Source organism: Brassica napus, chromosome C4 (genome assembly GCF_020379485.1).
Source record: "Brassica napus cultivar Da-Ae chromosome C4, Da-Ae, whole genome shotgun sequence".
In the NCBI taxonomy this organism is placed as follows: domain Eukaryota; kingdom Viridiplantae; phylum Streptophyta; class Magnoliopsida; order Brassicales; family Brassicaceae; genus Brassica; species Brassica napus.
In genome coordinates this window covers 24,594,777-24,614,563 of record NC_063447.1, presented here as the reverse complement: position 1 = coordinate 24,614,563, position 19,787 = coordinate 24,594,777, and the positions used below count along the sequence as shown (strand labels likewise).

General features: G+C 38.9%; 1 protein-coding gene across 1 annotated transcript; it reads right to left on the bottom strand.

Moving 5' to 3' along the window:
* Window positions 1–245: 245 nt before the first annotated feature.
* LOC106392874 (katanin p80 WD40 repeat-containing subunit B1 homolog KTN80.2-like) lies at window positions 246–19,485 on the bottom strand. Its single transcript, XM_048756126.1, has 14 exons — window positions 16,767–19,485; window positions 14,296–15,284; window positions 13,614–13,684; window positions 13,414–13,488; window positions 13,180–13,323; window positions 12,906–13,068; window positions 11,421–11,828; window positions 10,604–11,327; window positions 6,161–10,512; window positions 5,748–6,019; window positions 5,498–5,614; window positions 5,349–5,417; window positions 4,014–5,207; window positions 246–3,429 (listed from the first exon to the last, which is right to left on the bottom strand). Exons 5-8 carry the CDS (start codon window positions 13,279–13,281, stop codon window positions 11,050–11,052), a joined length of 951 nt encoding a protein of 316 aa, XP_048612083.1. The 5' UTR covers window positions 13,282–13,323; window positions 13,414–13,488; window positions 13,614–13,684; window positions 14,296–15,284; window positions 16,767–19,485; the 3' UTR covers window positions 246–3,429; window positions 4,014–5,207; window positions 5,349–5,417; window positions 5,498–5,614; window positions 5,748–6,019; window positions 6,161–10,512; window positions 10,604–11,049.
* Window positions 19,486–19,787: the final 302 nt, after the last annotated feature.

Genomic DNA, 19,787 nt, shown 5'->3' with positions numbered 1-19,787 from the left:
CTGAAATATCCTTAATTTCAGGTATATTAGGTGCCCATATGTCGCTCCAAATCCTTACGGCGCTTAGCTGCATAAATCTTTTGACGTCATGGGCTTCCGAAAGCCAATCCTTGAGCATGTCCTTTGCTCTACTGTCTCTTGAACCATTAATAGTTATAACTCATATTGCTCCCCCACTTTGGTCCAACAAAGTGGTATACTATAAGGTCTACCATAAATAACCCTCATATAAAAAAAAAAATTTTATACTCAAAAGATAGCTGTCGATATAGGCAAACTCTGGTATAGGTAGATGCTTTCTGAAATTCCATCCCACGCAATCTCTGAACATATCCTTTAAGTTCTGAGTAGTCCTCTCTGACTGACAATATGTCAACGGGTGATAAGATGTACCCATATGATCTTTGTCCCAAGTGCCTTCCGAAAGGCTCTCTGAAATGTAGATGTGAACTTCGATTCCCAATCCGATACAATGTTGACATCAATGAAACTTCCCAAACTCAATAATGTAGGTCTGCTCCAATTAATTAGCTCTGATTGTCTTCTTAATTACTTAGGAAATGGGCTGACTTGGTAAGTCTATCCATGACTACCCATGTGGCACCCTTTCCACATATGGTGATTTAAAATCCAATAACAATGTCCATAATTACCATGCCTCATTTCCACTCCGGCAAAAGCAAGCTCAAAAATAACATAATAGATAACTGATCCTCTGTCATTGCCATATAACATGTCTGGCACCGCGACGCAATGTAGTTACAAACATCTTCATACTACACCAATTATAGTTAACTCTTCATATCTTTGTACCCCTTTGGTCGTCCCGATGGGTGGAGAAACACGAGTGATATGTTTGTTGTATGATTGCTTTTCTTAACAACTTATCGTCCAACACACAAACTCGGTTTCGGTACAAGTATCTCCTGCTCAGAACTGTATGATATCCAATACTCTCAATCTCGATCTGTTCAACCAAATCCAATGCTAACTTGTGCTTGCGTATCCTCCATAACAAAACTGCATGCTCCAAAGTCCCAAGGACATCTGTCCCTCCATTGACAGTAATGGCACCCAACCTGAGACTAGCAAATCTCCCAGTAAACTTATGAACCTTCTTGGTTCCCGAGATACAGCTATACGCCTACCCAAGGCATTTATCACCTGGTTGTCCTTACCAGATAGTATGCGATATCCAAACTATAGTCTGCTACAAACTCAATCCAACTGCACTGCCCAAGTGCAATTTTTAATCAGTGGAGATAAATATCATACTCTAATGATCCCATAGAATCTGGACTTCCTTCCCGTACAATCACGATCTCCAAAACTATAACGCAAATACCACTATAGCCTCTCTGGCGTGATGCATATGAATGACTTAATCCTCATACCTTAATTTAAATCCAATCCAGTATCTGACACATCACAGTAAGCCTCAGCCTCAGTAGAACCCAAAACTGGTGTCTTCATTAGTTGTGCTTCAATTCAGTGAAACTCCTCGAACAAAAATCTATCCAGCCACACTTAAAGTCTTTACATGTAGACCGCGTCTTTAACATTACTATACCGGTGAAACCCTTGATGAACTTCCAGTAGTACACTATTAACCCAAAAAGAACGGCAGATCTTTGTAGCGCTCTTAGGTTTCGACCTTCCCGAAACGGTATTAATCTTCTTTGGATCCATCAAAATTCTGCTTCCAAAACCATGTTACCCAAAAATACAACATTCCTCTGCCAGAAGCTACAGTTCCTCAACTTAGCGAACAACTGATGCTCTCCAGGATTATCCAACGCAATCCGCGAAATGCTTACAAATCTCCTTTCTACTCCAAAATAAATCAGGATGTCATTGATGAATACAATCGCACACCTATCCAAATGTTCACGAAAACGTCATTCATATCTTCATGAATGCAACAGTGCCTTTGTCGACCCAAATGGTATCACTACGAACTCATAATATCCATAACGGAAATCTGCATTCCGTACATACTCCTCAGCTATAGCAATCTGATGGTATCTTAATGCCAAGACAAACTTCGAGAACGATGAACCTCCATTAAGCTCTTCTAACAACTCGTCAATACGATGGTTACCATGTTCAAGTCTATGTAGTCGATACAAAATCTGAAACTCCCACCTTTCTTATTTACAACAACAATGATGCTCCCCATGGGGAAGAACTCGATCTGATAAATCCCTTATCAAAGAGTTCCTCCAATCGCTTTCTCAACTCAGTCATCCATGCTGGTGATAGACGATAAGAAACTCGTGAAACCAGTGCTGTTTGCTCCAAAAAAAAAAAATTGCAAGAGCGTCTCATGTGTCTTGTGGTGGCCTTTCCAAAGGTCACAAATATATCCTCATACTCTGCAATAACCGGAAGATCCTGCAGCCCATGCTGTCCATCATCCTTAACCATTGAAATGGTAGCCAAAAATCTCTCTGTTCTTATATCCCATAACTCCTCAGCATGTAGAATGCATGCAATAAAACTTCCATTTGCTCCAGCAATAGGAACTCTTGCCCTCAAAAAATACAACACTACTCGATACCGTGACAGCCAATCCATCCCAAGGATAACATCGTAAAAACGTAGCTCCATCTCTGATGAATATCCGAAAAAATCGGCCCTCCAAGCATAACTGGTACACAAAGTGTAACTCCAACACCCACACAACGCAAGCTGCTGCACCCCAATTCAAAAGCGATCTCCACGAGTTCTCAAAACAAATATATCTCCAAAATAGTCAATATACTCGTACACACAACAACACATGCCAACCAATGGCTCATACCACACACCACATAATCTCTAGTAACAAACTCGTGGGATGATTGCTTGAAGTGGGCTGGTGGCAGAAACGTCACATATCCACTCCTGGATAGCCTCAAAATCATGACCGAAGAAACTGATAATTCCTGAGAAAACTGACGAACTTGGACATCACGCAACTGCTGAACATCTGGCGAGAACCCTGTTAGTCGAAGGACGAATGACGATGATTTTACTCATCGTCATTGAAAGAGACAATTGAGTTAGTAATTACTGGACAGAATGGTGCTAAAAGAATTTCCAAATATATAAATAAATATATATTTTATTTTTTTTAAAACAAAAAGAACGTTGAAAACCGCATCCCCTGACCGCCATCCCGGGACGGAACCGGGATGGAACCCGCTCTGATACCAAATTATGACACCCGTCACCTCCTAAATGGAGGACAGCGTGTCACCCCTGACGCGTCATCATACAACAATGTGACACCCGTCTCCCTGACACTAAGGACGACGGGCCACCAACAATATCCCATAATATGAAAGCCCATAAACCCGACAACTCTCACCCATGCCCAAATAAAATCCGAAAGAAAAGTCCAGTAGCACCAAGTCCGTCCAAATATCACATACTTGTTTGTCTCACCTGAAAAGGGGAAGAGTGAGGGGTGAGCGACAGGGGAATCGCTCAGTGAGGTATGGGATGCCACCCCGAAGTCCATGGACCCGGACATAGCACTCCGAATAAATATAATTTAATTCTAATGCATGTCAAACACAGTACCTAAAGTACTCAAGCAACAAACAATGGTCCTAGCGAGGTGCACACTCGCCGCCCTCTAACAGGCCAAAAACACTACCGAAAAGGTGCTCGGTTCATACACACACCGAAAAAGTGCTCGGTAACACACGCCCGTAGATGATTTATCGACACTTCCAGGCTACAGCTCAACCGGTCGACTAAAGTTGGCCATAACCTCATACAATCCGGCATACAGCAGTCCGTCTCTGTATCCGTCTCCAAACAAAAACAATCCTAGCTAAGAATTTACATTAAGTGAAACAATCAATGTTGAATCCTCTAACCCCCTAGTTCCGGTTTATGCAAAGAACCTAAAACTAAACAAGCAATGATAGACTCGATTTCACACAGACGGAACACATTAGAAATAAATTATATTTATTCGAGGTCCTAAGCCGTGTACGAGAAGTTCGGGAATAGACCCTCACCTTAGCAATAGAAAAGTGTTGTCTATGAACTCCAGCTGCTCAAATATACTCCATTTCTGAAATCAGATCGAAATTCTGAGTCAGAACGCCTTTCGAACGGTCGAAATCGGAACTGGTCAAGGTTTTCGGAAAAGTCAACCCGCTGGTCAAAGTCAACCCGGTCAAGCTTTGACCAGAAATCGATTTGACAAAACCGACCGGTTTACCCTAACCGAACCGAAATCAATTTAAACCGGTCAAACCAGTCAATCCACCGGTTTACCGAGTCAACCGAGTTGACTCACCGGGTCGACTCAGCCGAGTTGGCGAGTCACCGGTGTCGGTCACCGGCGGCGACGGCGGAGCTTACCGGCGGTGAAGGCGGTGGTCTGGCGGCGGAGGACGGCGGCGGAGGACGGTGGCGACGATTTCCGGCGGCGGCGCGTGTACCTCACGCGCGCGCAGAGGCAAAATTTCCGGAGGCGCGTGCGGGCTCATCCGGGCTCGATTGCGGCGCGGTCGGCGGCTACGGCTTCGTCTCGTCGAGAGGAACACGATGATGGCCTTAGATGCACGAGATTCGCAACGGTTAAGACGTTATCGACGAATTACTAAACGGACAAAACTTAACTCAAAACATGGCAGTTTCCGGCTACCTTGAGCTGCGGTTGATGGTGATGACGAGCTTGACGACGTCCCGGCGTGTGGTGGTTCCGGCGAGGACTCCTGGTGGTGAAATCTCCACTTCTTCTTCTCTTTCTCTCTCTCTCTCTCTCACTTTCTCTCTTTCTTTTTCTCTTTTTCTTTCTCTTTCTCTTTCTCTTTCCTTTCTCTCTCTCTTTTTAAAAGAAAACAAAACTTGACCTTTGGGCAAAGTTTGGGATCATTACAGAAACTGAAGCACAACTTTAATTCCAGAGACAGATCGATTTACAGCATATACTGATTTGGGTGGAGAATTTCTCCGGGAAGGGCGATTCTATCGCAAAACCTGCCACAAGAAACTGCGACTTCTCGGCGGATCTTCAAAGCAACAGATGCCAAATCTCCAAAGGGAACATGGAGACAGTTCTTGATAACATACAGATTGGAAACATCATGGAGAGGACACTGTTTGAAAGTGATTCTGAGTGGTCTTGAATCTGAACCTGGAGTTATGGTGTCTGAAGAACTAAGTTTAGTTCTTGAGCCTTTCTAGCGATGAGACCTACTCTTCTGTATTTATATGAAAAATAGAGCAAAAACAAAAGGGAACAAAATTACACAACCAAGCAAACACTAATCATTAGATACTCTCCATCATCAAGAACTAGACATGGCTGACTCAGAACTAGGTTTTCAGATGTGTACTTTTACCTGGTGAGTAGTGGAAGGATCTTTTGAATCTTTTGCAACTCCGCAGAACAACTTTGGCAGATCTGTAACCTGCATTTTCTCTATTCGTTTTACTTTCCGCTAAAAAAGGAACTAGTGTGAGAGAAGGTATGTAACGGAGAGGAAAATACCTTTCTTCTGCATGAATATCAACGCCAACACTTCGTCTTGCTGAAACAGTTGATTGTACAACTGTACCGAACACTGCTACAAGCTTCAAGAGCATTTCCAAGGAGACACTTACAGGCCTATACAAAATTAAAATCACAAGTGATTTTTCCTGATAAGACATTATTTCTTTACTCTATTATATTAAATTATATCTCAAACTCAAAGCAAACCATAGTCTAAGGACAATACAAATAGAATAAGATAATTTACCTTTCAGTCCTGCTGCCCACTAAGCCTGTGAGGACAGGTGCTAACTGGGAAAACAGATCCAGTGTTAGAATATCTGTTTTGTCTGTTAGAATACTGATCACATCTGCTTGAAACTGTTCCAGTTTTAGTGAGTCAGCTTTCTCTAGACATGTAAGAATTAAAAGGTCAGGCAAAAGGTAATCTGTTGGGATACTTACAGAGTGATCTGACAGCTTTTTCAACGCCATGATTGCGCCTTTAATATCACCGCGCTCCCAAAAATGTCTTACAATCTGCACGTTTGTGATATATCAACCAACAACCACTTAGCCCACACTCAAAATTTAAAAAAAAGAAAAAGATTTTGAGAAAAATCAAACAAGAAGAGGAAAAAAAAACAAGAGACAAAAAAGAATAGCAGAGCAAAAGTTTACCTGTAATTTTGTCAACCTTGATTGAAGAGTGTTTAAGACCTCATTATGCGCCTGCATTAATGTCTCACTGATGTCATCTTCATTCTCCCTCCCAGATATCTGAGGCTCTTCCTTCTGCACAAACCAAACAAAATCAAAAACTTGTTATGTTTACAGATCCCTTCCAACTTTGTCATCCTTGCAATTTCATATTTCTTGTGTAGCATCAGAGACTACAACATTCAAATTATAGAGTAAGTAATATATATATATATTAGTTTCTGATAGATACCTATTCTATCTGCTGACGTGGCAAGTGAGGAAGCTGACTGGGACAAGGAATCAGAGTGAAGGAGACCTTCTAACTGGTTCAGAAGCTTTGCCGTTAGTGAGATGGAGGCAGCTGCGTGAAGATGGAGGGTATAAAGAGGAAGCTTTGGATGCAGAGGAGTTTCATGCTTTGTATGTTGTTGTTCGTAGACGCCATGAGTCTCGGCACGGTCGCCATGAGATCGTCGTGATCAGTCATCTTCGCCATGAGAAGGTGATTGTGATCGGAATCTGCAAAGCTATCTTGTATTCATTGTTCTATCTTGTATTCTGGTTTGATTGAGGAGTTAGAGATATCCAAACTCTATCATTGGTGCGGTGAAACTCGATCGAATCTGACACGGTGATGATGAAGTTTGGTGAATCGGCGGCAAGAATCGAGGGAAGCGATGGTTTTGTTGCTGGATTCGTCGGAGGCGCTATTGAGTTTTACGAACGATGCGAAGATTACGGAAGTTACGGAAATCGCGGAGTTCCAGAGATGATGCGAACAGGACGATGCAGAGAGATCCGTTGGTGACGCGAAACGATAAGGCGACGGCAGAGCGATTGGATTCTGTGGAGAAGCAGATCGTAACGATCCGAGAGGATTCAAGCGCAGTCATGGGAATTGTTACGGTTCCAGTGTTTCCGGATGTCGACTTGAGGCAGTGGATTTCGTGGATGGAGCATTACTTTGATCGGAAGGGACTCACTAACTTCGAGAAGTTACACATGGCTTATGGATTCATTGTGGATGAAGCTGAGAGGTACATCAATGGTATCGATTCATTGATGCCTATTAGAAACTGGAAACATATTAAAGAAACATTGTTGTGGAAATTTGGTGCTGATGATGATCCTGATAAGATTAGGTTACAAAAAGAATCTGATAGATGCCACGAGTATCTTATGAATTGGAAAGCAGAGAGGCAACGGGGTTCCCGACTGTGTTCAGGTGATTCTGGTGACATAACTTTCATGGATGAATCAACCTCACACAATGTCATTGTTCATGAGACTGGAGTAGTGAGGAACTGTTCTCTGTCACATTTGATTCAGCCAGCGTTAGATTCCGAGACGGTTCATGAAAGAGATATGGTGATACAGTCTGTACCTGTTGCAGAAGTTTCTGTACAATCTGAAACAATACTCAAGAAACATGTTTTTGCTGAGACTGGTCATGAGGACGAACTAAGTAAAGAGAAAGAAGCAGAGCAGGTGTCAAAGTCACTATGAGCAGAGCAGGTGTCAAAGTCACTATGTATTGCAGCTCAGGAGGAGAGATTAGTTGCAGAGATGTCTCTAAAGGGGCCAGATTTGGTGAAGAGGATGGCATTAACGACTTTGGATAGTGTGTTTGTGAGTTATGCTGATTATCTTGTTCCTCGTTGTTTATCACCAGCAATAAATGCTCCAGAAAGCTTCCGGTGCAGAAACTGAAGAAGCAGTGGTCATGGTTACAGAAGATACATTTTTCCCACTTGAGCAGAACATGATTTTGTTGCAGGAGCATAAATTCGTGCAGCAAATATGTTCATCACCAGCAGTTTTGGTAGTGAGTGATTCAATGGCATTTCTAGGTGGAACTGTGATTATTGATGCAGAGAATGTGGAGGTTGCTTGTGTTCATCAACTATGTGATCTCAAGTTTCTGCCTAGTCAGACAGAGCAGAAGACGTGCGTCAAAACTTGGATGTTCAAGTTTAAACCATTGAATCTGTTGAGAGTCTTGTTACAGTTGGATTCCAATTACGTCACAGAAGAAACGGAACGTAGCAAACTTCTTGCAGTGACCACGAGACATGATTTCAAGGACCTAATACAGTTGTTTCTTTGTGATCTGATTTACAAAGTTAAGCACAAGTGGAGAGTGAAGAATTTAGAACTAGTTTCCGCTTCAGAATTTCTTGTGGCTGTAGCCATTTGTTCACAGGTCACTGATAAGGCAGACGTTGGTGCAGAGCATACTTGGGGGTTCAATTGGAATTTATTCATGGAAGAGCGGCTGTGGCAGAATTTAGAAAGACAATCGATGCATTGTTGGAAAGTCTGTGTTTTTGTGTGGATTAGAAGATTGCGAGTGGGGAGTGGCAACGTTTTGCTTGATAGCTTGTTTTTTCCTTGTCTTGAACTCTACCATACGTGTCTGAGGGTCAAGGGTATAAGGCTTATGCTTCAGTTGCAAATGCGACATATGTTACAAGCGTTGCAAGATTTGTTAGTTGGTGTGCGAGAGTTGCAAGTGAAGCATAAATGGAGGTTTAAATCTGCTTCAGTTTGGTCAAATGGGTCTTTTCATGAAAGTTTGTCCATCATGTTAATCAGTCCAAGCTTGTGGGCAAGCTTGTCTTCGAGGGATGGAGTATACACGAGAATAATGATGTGTTGGCTGATAGAGGTTGTGCTGATTTGGGGGTTTTCAACTCGTAGTGATTCTGATTTTTTTCAGAAAAAATATTGGAGAACAAAGTGAAAAGGAAGAACGCATCAGACACTGGTGGTTGCAAGATTGGAGTCATCAATTGCATAAAGAAAGAAGCAGTGTACGTGTACATAACAAGAAACATCTACAGCGAGTGGGGATACAAGAAAAGCATAAATGGAAGAAGTTTTACAAGACTTGGATGTTTAAGTATAAAGGAACACAAAAGAAATTCATGGGCTCAGCTTGGTCCATGGTTGAGGTATTGAAGATCCAACAGGAGAATGAAGAGATCAGCATGAGTGTGGTGCTGATAAGTCTGGCCGATGCATTTTTCTTCAGTGGTTTCCTTTCATACAAGCTTGTGGGCAAGCTTGTTTTCAAAGGGGGAAGTATTGATAGATACCTATTCTATCTGCTGACATGGCAAGTGAGGAAGCTGACTGGGACAAGGAATCAGAGTGAAGGAGACCTTCTAACTGGTTCAGAAGCTTTGCCGTTAGTGAGATGGAGGCAGCTGCGTGAAGATGGAGGGTATAAAGAGGAAGCTTTGGATGCAGAGGAGTTTCATGCTTTGTATGTTGTTGTTCGTAGACGCCATGAGTCTCGGCACGGTCGCCATGAGATCGTCGTGATCTCATGAGAAGGTGATTGTGATCGGAATCTGCAAAGCTATCTTGTATTCATTGTTCTATCTTGTATTCTGGTTTGATTGAGGAGTTAGAGATATCCAAACTCTATCAGTTTCCCAAACTTATCATTTGAAACTTACCTGGGTCGAGATATCATAATCTGGTCGATTTTGTGTTATATGTTGCCTCATCCAGTGTCATATAAGCCACCTGATCAATTACCGCAAGTGTTGCCAGCGTTTGATTTGGGCTAAATCGATGCCTGGATCTTATATGTGATGCATCGGATGTCACATGATTTGCATGAATTACACGAACGGGAGAGTTCCTAGCTGATCGTGTTAATGCAACTGGAGGCTCATAGGATGGGATATCATCTGCTTGATTGAGTTTCATAGGTATTACACGGGCTAGTGAAGTCCTAGCTGATCGTGTTGATTGTACGGGACGCTCATCATGCGTATTAGTTGTTTGATTGTGCATCACAGGCCTTGCACGCGCTGAAGAACTCCGCAGTGGTCTTCTTGTTATTACATGAGTCTCATCGGGTTTCATGTTAGTTGACCGACTCCGATTGAGTATCAGAGGCGTAACTGGAGCTGGAGAAGTCCTAGCTTGTCGTGTTGATGTTACAGGAGAATCATCAGATGCCAAATTAGCAGCAGCACTCCTATCAGGTCGTGCTGATGTTGCAGGAGGGTCATCAGATTCCATTTTTGTTGTCTGATTGAGTACCACAGGCATAACCGGGGGTGGAGAAGACCTAGCTTGTCGTGTTGATGATACACAAGACTCATCAGATGTCAAATTAGCAGGCGGAGTCCTATCAGGTCGTGTTAATGTTACAGAAAGCGCACCAGTTGTCATGTTTTCGTCCCGACCAAGAACCACAGGCATTACTCTGGCTGGAATACTCCTAGGTCGTCGTGTTGATACCACAGGAATAATTGTTTCTCTTCTTTCAAACCTCTCAACCAATGACCGTGTCCTCCCGGAAACAACTTTTACTGCAAATATAGCAGTTCTTAATGAATCAGTAACCAGATGACTTATATGCTACCAAAGAAGAACAAAGACAGAAAACTTTGAATGGCTAACCTCCTTTAACAACCTTCACAGAGTCTGATTCTTTGCTACCCCAGGGGATTGGATGCCTATAAGGCAGAATATTTATATTAATCACTTGCAAACTGATTGTAGCCTCAAAACCAAGTAACTTGACCGAACCAACAAAGAAAACTGTGAAAAAAGTTAGTTCTAAAAGTAGCTAAAAATTGAGATTTAGCAGCCTATAAGCTAATGCTATGACTTCTCTGCTGCCTTGTTAATCTTTTTCCAAGATTACATATCGTAGTAAATTCAAACCAACAAGTAGCTCTTCCAGATTAATTTCACTTGTGTTGTACGCTGTCTTTTATCTAGCAACTCACTCGTATTAAACAGATTGTAAAGAGAAGTGGAAGCCTAACACATCAAAGTTGCATAAATTTAAGTTTGACCCAACAAGCGGAAATGCCCATTAATTAGTCAGATCTGATTTAGAGTTAAGTAATTAAGTACTTGCTTTTCTGTTCGTCGCCAGCTTTCTCTGGTGATAGAACTTGTTCTGGCTTGCTTAAAATGATCTTATCATTGGCATCCTCCTCACTCGGGTTACAACCTCTGTCATCCGCAAACTCTTCTTCCAAGACTGTGTCTCTCGATTTCTCTAAGCTACTTTGGTTACTGTCTACATTTTCAGAATCAACAGAAACCGCCCATCTTGTCTCATTGTACTTAGTATTTGGTGATCTCTGCACTCGAGGCGGTTTCAGCAGCATAGCTGAGACAAAATTGTAAGAGATCCCAATAAGATAGGATTATACTATCTGAAAGCTCAAATCTGGTGAAACTGAAGTGCACTGGGAGAACTTACATTTCGCTTCATCAGTTGGTGATTCTGGAAATAAAGCTTTTTCAAACTTGCTGGTTATACTCTTGATGATGGAATCAATGGCATCAAATGGTTTTCTACCACTCTCTTCTGAATCAAGCACAGCCTTAGTATCCAACGTTTTCTCACCGTCCGATTCGCTTTGTATCGGAGTACTAGATTGAACAGCCACTGACTGCTTTGTTGGCGTTTTTCGTACATGAGCTGGTCTCAGTAGCATGCCCTGCTTCGTTTTTGAGAAAGTGATAGATTCTCTTCCTGACTCAGAAGAGTCTTTCCCAGTATCACTATGCACTATAAAAGACTTATCCCCTGTTTGCCCCGTAGATGTTGCATTGACATTAGAAGTACTTGATGATCCTGGCTTTTGTGCAACATTTGAATTTCCACCTGTGCGTTTCAAAATTAGAGAGCATATTAGATCAAACATAATCATAAGCATACATAAGTAGCGACATACATAATTAAATTGATGCAGTACACAATCTGACATTAAAAACTGGAAATCACAATCCAGCTCACAATAGTTATGACTAGCTTTCTATCACAAGAACAAGTAAAATAGAGTCAGTGATCTTTTTTTCTTTCTTTTTTTTTGAAACACGAATAGAGTTAATGATCTTCATTAACATTCCACCACAAATAAACATTTTAGAACTGAATTGAATGGTAGCATGAAAGCAATTGTAAGCCAGCGTACATGACTTCCTAAATCACAATAATATTGTAGTTTGTCCTTTCAAGCAGGGTATGTTAGGCTTATTTTAGGCTATGTTACATGGAAACGGAAGCGGGTACGTGGAAGCGGAAGCATATGGAAGCGCTCTTAGAAAAATTCGGAAGCGGATACGTGTATCCATATATATATATATAAGAAATTTTTAAAAAATCTAGAACTAAAAGTTATATGATTTAAATTTAAAATAAAGCATTTATTCATTTATAATTATTTGAAATTATTTCATATTAAAACTGTGAAAATACACATAAATTAAATTATTATATTAATTATTTTTAATTTTTAATTATTTATAATTAATTATTTTTAATTTTTAATTATTTATAATTAATTGACATAATATATTTGAATATATGATTTATCTTTAATAAAAATCTCAATGAATAAAGATAATTTATAGTATTAATTTTAATATTTGTATATTTATGTTCTCTATATTCAATACTATTAAAATTTGGAGTTTATATAAATTAAAACTATAATTTTATATTTTTATTGATATAAGACATTGTATTTTTTTAAAGAATTAATGGAAACCTGATTCCAAAACGGAATCGTAAACTTCCAACGTGTTTTTAAAGAGAATATTTTAGAAGCATTTTGGAAGCGAGATTTCGTAAGCTTCCACAAAGTTCCGATTCCGGTTCCGAAGCGGACACCCGATGAAGCTTCCAAACGTAGAATTTTTGGGTTTTCATTTCTAAGAAAGGAAGTAAACATTCACTCACAGTCAATGTATATGTTTTTGATCTCTTTTGTCTCATAATCTGGAGAAGAGCTGCCCCTGGGGCCACTCCTTACTCTCTCGGAAGACTGATCGTCCAGAACACTGAGTACTTTCTCCACGCATTCCTTTTTATCCACAGATCCAATGACATATGGTTCAATTTGCTGCTTACAATTAAGGATAAAAGAAAAACAGAGCATGGGCCTTTAGAAAATTTAAATAATCAGCTTCACATAACTTTCGAAAGGTACGGAGAATCACAATAGCTGACATACTGATATATCTGAGACCCAAATCCCTACGGAATTTTGGTAGTATGAACAACCCATGAACTTCCCTTCGCTGATGCATAAGTCACCAAGCGTTGACCAACCCATATCAACACTATCATGACAAACCACTGGCTCCCATGAATAAACCTGAATTTATTAGCGCCGTCTGTCAATGTATCAACTCTTGAAATCTCTCAATATGGCATAGCTCATTAAAAAAAAAACACAAATCAGAACCTTTAAGCCATCATCCAAACCACAAAAAAGGGTTCGCCCATCTGGATGAAATTTGATTGAACGAACTCCAGTATCCTGTGAAACAAATAAACAAAAGAATAAGATCGTTAGTGAAAAGTTCCAAGACAAAGAGACTTTGTGATATATTTTCTTGGAAAACAGTATTAGTGACAGTAAAACTATCATAACAGGTCAGTTACCTATGGTCGGGTAGATCCAATCAATTCAAACGTTTCCAAATCCCAGAACTTTACGGTCCTGTCAGAAGAACCTGAATAATGAATGAATAGGGAGTGCATGAAATCACACAAACTCAATTTAAAAATTGTAAACAGAGAAGGATCTAGAGAAAATGACTAGGATAACACTGAAAAAGTTTTTTGTCATAAATATAGCTTTTAAAAATAAAAATGACTAAAATAACACTTAATGTTTTATCAAAATAGATAAATATACACTTATACCCCAATAGTAAATTAATTTAGACATTAGGGTTTAGAGTTAAGGGATGGGGTTTAGGCTTTAGGATTTAGGGTTTAGAGTTTAGGGTTTAGAGTTTAGGGGTAGGGTTTAGGGTTTAGAGTTAAGGGGTAGGGTTTAGGATTTTGGGTTTAGGGTTTAGGATTTAGGGTTTAGGGTTTAGAGTTGGGGAGTGGGGTTTTGGGATATGATTTCAATTTTTGAAAAATAAAAAAAATTTAAATTTATCAAAAGATAAAATGCTATTTTGGTCATTTTAGTTTTTGAGAGCTAATTTTGTGACATAAATTTAGAAATGTGCTATTTTGGATATTTGCCCAAGGATCTATAGTTAAATAACCAACCATAAGCTTCCACCAAATTACCACTAAAATGCCTAAAACTAAAAGGATTCAGACAAACCAGTGGCTAGGAGGAACTCAAGTGGGTGGAAGTCTAGCGAACGGATAGATCCTTCATGGAACTTAAAATCATGTATAAGCTTTCCAGCAGTCAAATCCCATACATATTGGATACGATCAATAGCATATTGTTAAAAGAACACAGGTTCGAGAAAAGACAAAGCACAAGATGAGCAATGCAGTTCTTACCTTTACAGCATTGTCAAGACCTCCTGTCACTACCCAACGACCATCAGGACTAAATTTGATAGTGTCGATGCCACGGGTATGCCCCTTGTACGTCTGTATGCACCCCTTCTTTCTGATGTACCAGATCTTCAGATTCGTATCATTTGATCCCGATGCCAGAAATTCACCAAAAGGGATGAAATTCAACAGCAGAACAACTCGATCTATGTCCAGTAAAAGCTCGAACCACTACACTTCAAGGGCAAGAATGAAAATGTTAGACCTCATCATTCTAAAATAAACTATAGATATAGTCTGGTACACTGCTCAAATGTCAGGTGACTCAGGACACATAATCCACACTGACAATGACTTAATCGGTATCTTATATCTAGACAACAAAATATTCTAAAGGAGAAGCAGAAAATAAATCAACTAACTCTTTGCTTCTTCTAAATCCCAGAGCTTTATCAGACCCGAAGAAGCTCCAGCAAGCACCAAAACTTCTGCCGAGTCAAACGCTACTGAATCCACTTCACTAGCATGTCCACATAAACTCTGCAAACACGACAAGAAAAGAACATAGAAACATTACATTTTTTTTTTTGTTCAAGATACTATTAGAAACAAAAACTCATGGTATAAACAGGAGGGAACAAATGTAGAGAAGAGAGAAAAAGTGAAAGGTTACCATTAAAGAAGTAGGCTTGCCAATGGCCCAAAGATTGACCTTGTAATCATCACCGCCAGTTATAAGGAGCCCTGATGTCTTCTTTCCGATACTTAGACAATTTACGTTTGCAGAATGTGCCAAAAACTCCTCTAAGAAACCCAAATCAAGTCAAGTTCTAACCAAGTTTCAGACGTGAACAGATCAACAAAAGCAAACACAGACAAATCACACCCAGGTAATATTAAGATAAAACACAAATTAAAAACAATAATTTATACTCTAGATTTGGTTAAGCAGACAATTAATTATTGAAATGCTGATAATAAATTGAAGCTCATCAACAGCATTTTATCAACTAACATAAACTAAAGTTGTTTTCTTTGGAGGTTATAGGATAAAAACCTGGAAAATTACTTGTTTACCGGTTTACCACTTTTCATTTTTACCACCACTAAAAAGATATTTTCAAAAATACATTAAGTGGCAAAAAAATGTTATGTCCTTGTTCTCTATATATATAATACATAAATATTTAAATAAATAAAAATCTAAAAAAAAAAAAAAATTTAATTTTTTTTTCGAATTATACTATTTCGAAATTCAAACCCTAAAACTCAACTCTAAATCCTAAACCATCAATCCTAAACCCTATTTCGTTTTGAAATACACTCTAAACCCTGAAACATCACCTCTAAACCCTAAACCCTAAACCCCGAAACATCAACTCTAAACCCTAAACCCTAAACCCTAAACCTTCAACTCTAAACCCTAAAACATCAACTCTAAACCCTAAACCCTAAACTTCAACTCTAAACCCTAAACCATCAACACTAAACCCTAAACTATCAACACTAAACCCTAAACCCTAAAAACCCTAAAAAATTAACCCTAAACCCTAAACCCTAAACTCTAAACCCTAAACCCTAAAACCCTAGAGTTGATGTTTTAGGGTTTAGATTTGAAGGTTTAGGGTTTTAGGGTTTAGGGTGTATGTTTAGGGTTTAGAGTTGATGTTTTAGGGTTTAGATTTGAAAGTTTAGGGTTTTAGAGTTTAGGGTTGAGGTTTTAGGGTTTAGATTTGAAGGTTTAGAGTTTAGTGTTTAGAGTTGATGTTTCGGGGTTTAGGTTTTAGAGTTGATGTTTCATGGTTTAGGGTTTAGAGTTGATAATTTAGGGTTTAGAGTTGATGTTTTAAGTTTAGATTTAGGGTTTAGGGTTTACGTTTAGGGTTTAGAGTCGATGTTTTAGGGTTTAGATTTGATGGTTTAGGGTTTAGGGTTTAGAGTTGATGTTTCGGGGTTTAGGGTTGATGTTTCATGGTTTAGGGTTTAGAGTTGATTTTTAAGTTTAGATTAGTTAACCATATGTTTTTTTTTGTTAAAGTTAATCAAAATATTATAAATGTCTTTAATCTTTCATTAGAGATGAGGGTAAAAATGGTTAGCGTAAAAATGAAAAGTGGTATTTTGAAAATGATATTTTTGGCAATTTTGCCTGAAAACCTAACGATTCACTCATAAAAATAGAAAAAAAGAAAAACATGAAAAAAATCTCAAGACAGAGCTATATTCAATTTAATTAAGCTTAGAAAATCAACAGAATCGACATAAAGAACCAACTATTAAGGATACGCAGCTTATATCCACGCTTCGCCATGTTCTACTCGATTTTCTTGCAAACCCGTGGGAATAATAGAATTCTGAATCCAGAATCGAATCCGTAGCTTCCGAAATCGATTGAAAAAGGTGAATCGGAGCTGCTAAAATCTGAATTGTCACTACACGAGAGAGATTGAGATTTTGAAGAGATTCAAAAGGGATATAAACATGTAGAAGACGAGATTTCTTCCCGTTGCGATTTCAAAATCTAGTCAAGATAAAGAATCTGATTCGTGTGAAAAGGAAACGGAGACAATCAGATTCAAACAGTGACACGGAAGCAGAGGGAAGAAAGTAGAAAATGGTAAAGAAAGTTTTCTCACAAATTTCACATTTTACTTATTTATTTATTTATTTATTGGTCGGTCGGTCCTTTTGAAATTTTTAATTCAAAATATAATTAATAATTTTTCTTGTTGCAGTTTCTTGCTTCTGACGAAAATATCCTTATGTCCCGGCGTTGCATTGAATGAAGTTACGCAAACACCCTTGCTTTTAACTGACTCTATAGGGTTTTTTTTCTCCAACTCCATCGTAACTAAGAAACTATTTTGAGTATTTATTGCTTTGTTTTTTTTAACCTTTAATCATTTAGCTTATGACCAAATTACACATAGACCATTAAAAAAAACACTTACTATCAAAAGATAGATCGATATCAATAGTTACCATTCAAAAAATAGAAAGTGATAAACATCAACCATTCACGATGCAGTGGATAGTCCCGAGATAAAATGCAGCTGAATACAGATCTACCGTGGCACAAAACCTCAAAACCTTGTAGCTTTTCTAATTCAAATCCAAACTTGGAAATCAACCGACGAATACGAAGAGAAAAACGATTTATGAAGCCAGAGAAACTCAGCCAAGAAATTAAAATTAACGATGTCAACACCATGACCGAACCATTGCACCAATCCCAAGATAGAGCACTCCTCTTAGGCACAACTTCTTCAACATAACTAGATACTAGAGAAAAAAATCCAACCAGCATGTCAAAAGTGCAAACATAAAAGTATATTGGGATAAATGCGCTAATGAATCTCTTGCTTAACCATCATCCCTAAGGTATATAGAGACCTTGGCAAAGCCACAAGTGCAATTCATCCAACTTACCACAATAGCTCAAACTGAGTAACAAGCAAAACCAGAACGAAACCAACAGTAGAAAGATAAAGAAAAAACCAAAGCTTTGCAAGTCCAACTGCTAAAACAAAGCTACAACGCTACCAAAAGTCATGAGAGACCACAAACGAGACTGATTGTAATCAACTGTCAAAACAAGATGTCTACACCACGAAAGACGACAAGCCAATATTGTTGGACCCAATTTCGGTCAGTACGTTAATGGGGCGCGACCAAAGATATGGACCGTAAGGAACTAAAGCCCATAGCAAGCAATTGGGCTCGAGAACAAAGACTTCGAGGTCCCGGAGATCGCTGAGTAGCCCCGGAGATCGTGGAGCAGTTACGAAGATCCCGAGGTCGACACACTATTAAGGAAGAAGAAGGGACATGAAGGAAGACACGTTGAAAACCCTAGAGAGAGCTACACACTTACATCGACCTTGTTTTCATCACAATCTTAGATTCTTTCTTTACGGATCTCATTTGTATCACTCGATCTATTTCAACTCATTGTATTCGATCTTATTCATCAATAAATTCTATTTTAACGTACTGGAAACTGTTTAACATCGTTGTGTTCTAAAGATATCGTTGCCTACATCATTTGTCTTCCCTAGATCAAACCCCGATCACTATCAAATACTTAGTGTAGATTTTAGGTTCTACAAATATCTTCACAATGAATCACACCAACCTGTTGGGAAGGAAGAGAGCCACCAAGGAATGAAACTCATCAGAAATAGACAATGAAACACCACACTCTTGAGCACCGTTGAAACGGTAAGCCAAGACCGAGTTAATAACCACTGAAAAGAAACACACTCCGGCACAGATCAAAACTATGAACGTAAGAAGTAAAAGCAAAAGAAAGAGGATGGGGACCTCTCCGGCGCCGGCAAGAAACACCAGTCACCGAAGAGGCCCAGATCTGAAACTTGAAAACTTGGCGGCTGGTTTTAGAGACTTGAAAAATTTATTGCTTTGTTATGTCCGAATTTAGTCTGATATATTATTGGATAGTAGAGGGGACACATATTACATAAACCTACTTTAAATTCAAGTTGTAAACAACATTAATGTTTTTAAAGGCGATTTTCTTTTAGCGATTTGGCAGTTATTTCCAATTTGTAAGTTAATAAATGTCCTAGTTTCTGCCAGTTGACTGGTTTTTCGACCTTAAGCTACGACGGTTTTTTACCGGAGGAGATCATGGGTTGTCCATCTCCCTAGTAGAAATCCTACTCTTCTACGATGATAATGCTCTCTATAACCAGAGCTTGTGGTTTGGTGGTGATTAACTTGAGGACAAAGCCCAATACGGTGAAGCTACCAGGGGTCGAGTCCCGGCCACTGGGGAATTAACGTTTCGGCATCGCCAGGGACAGGAGACCGACACGTGAAAAACGTAGGCTGGTAACACGTGGTTAGTTTGAACCCACATCTGTGGGGGCCATAATACCCCTGTATAATTCAAAAATAAAAAAGATAATGCTCTCTATTCTTAAAAAAATGCTCTATATTCGCTGGGAGAATGTATAAAATATAAAGTACACATATAAGACTATGTACATTAGTTTTTTTTATTCAACGTCTTACTTTTTTTACTTTATATTTTTTTACATTATCTTTTTTCACATCATCTTCTTTTTTCCACCTAATAATTTAATTATTTAATTTTTATATTTATAATAACTTCTTTAAGTTTTTTTCTAAAATAAACATTATATCCGTCTATTTTATTTCACAAAAATATTTATTAAAAAATAATAATTAATTTTGGATTTTTTTTAAAAATATACAATAATAATTAATAAGTAAAGTTAAATATTTAGACCAAGTATAAGTTTTATAACATATGTAAAAATA

What these genes read in the sequence shown, in the direction of transcription:
- LOC106392874 (XM_048756126.1), bottom strand. Translation starts at nt 13,281, where the DNA reads ATGGGTTGGTCAACGCTTGGTGACTTATGCATCAGCGAAGGGAAGTTC. An exon ending in TTTGGGTCTCAGATATATCA is followed by an intron (nt 13,069 to 13,179) that starts GTATGTCAGCTA and finishes AATTGTAAGCAG; the next exon opens with CAAATTGAACCATATGTCAT. An exon ending in CAAAAACATATACATTGACT is followed by an intron (nt 11,829 to 12,905) that starts GTGAGTGAATGT and finishes TGAAACGCACAG; the next exon opens with GTGGAAATTCAAATGTTGCA.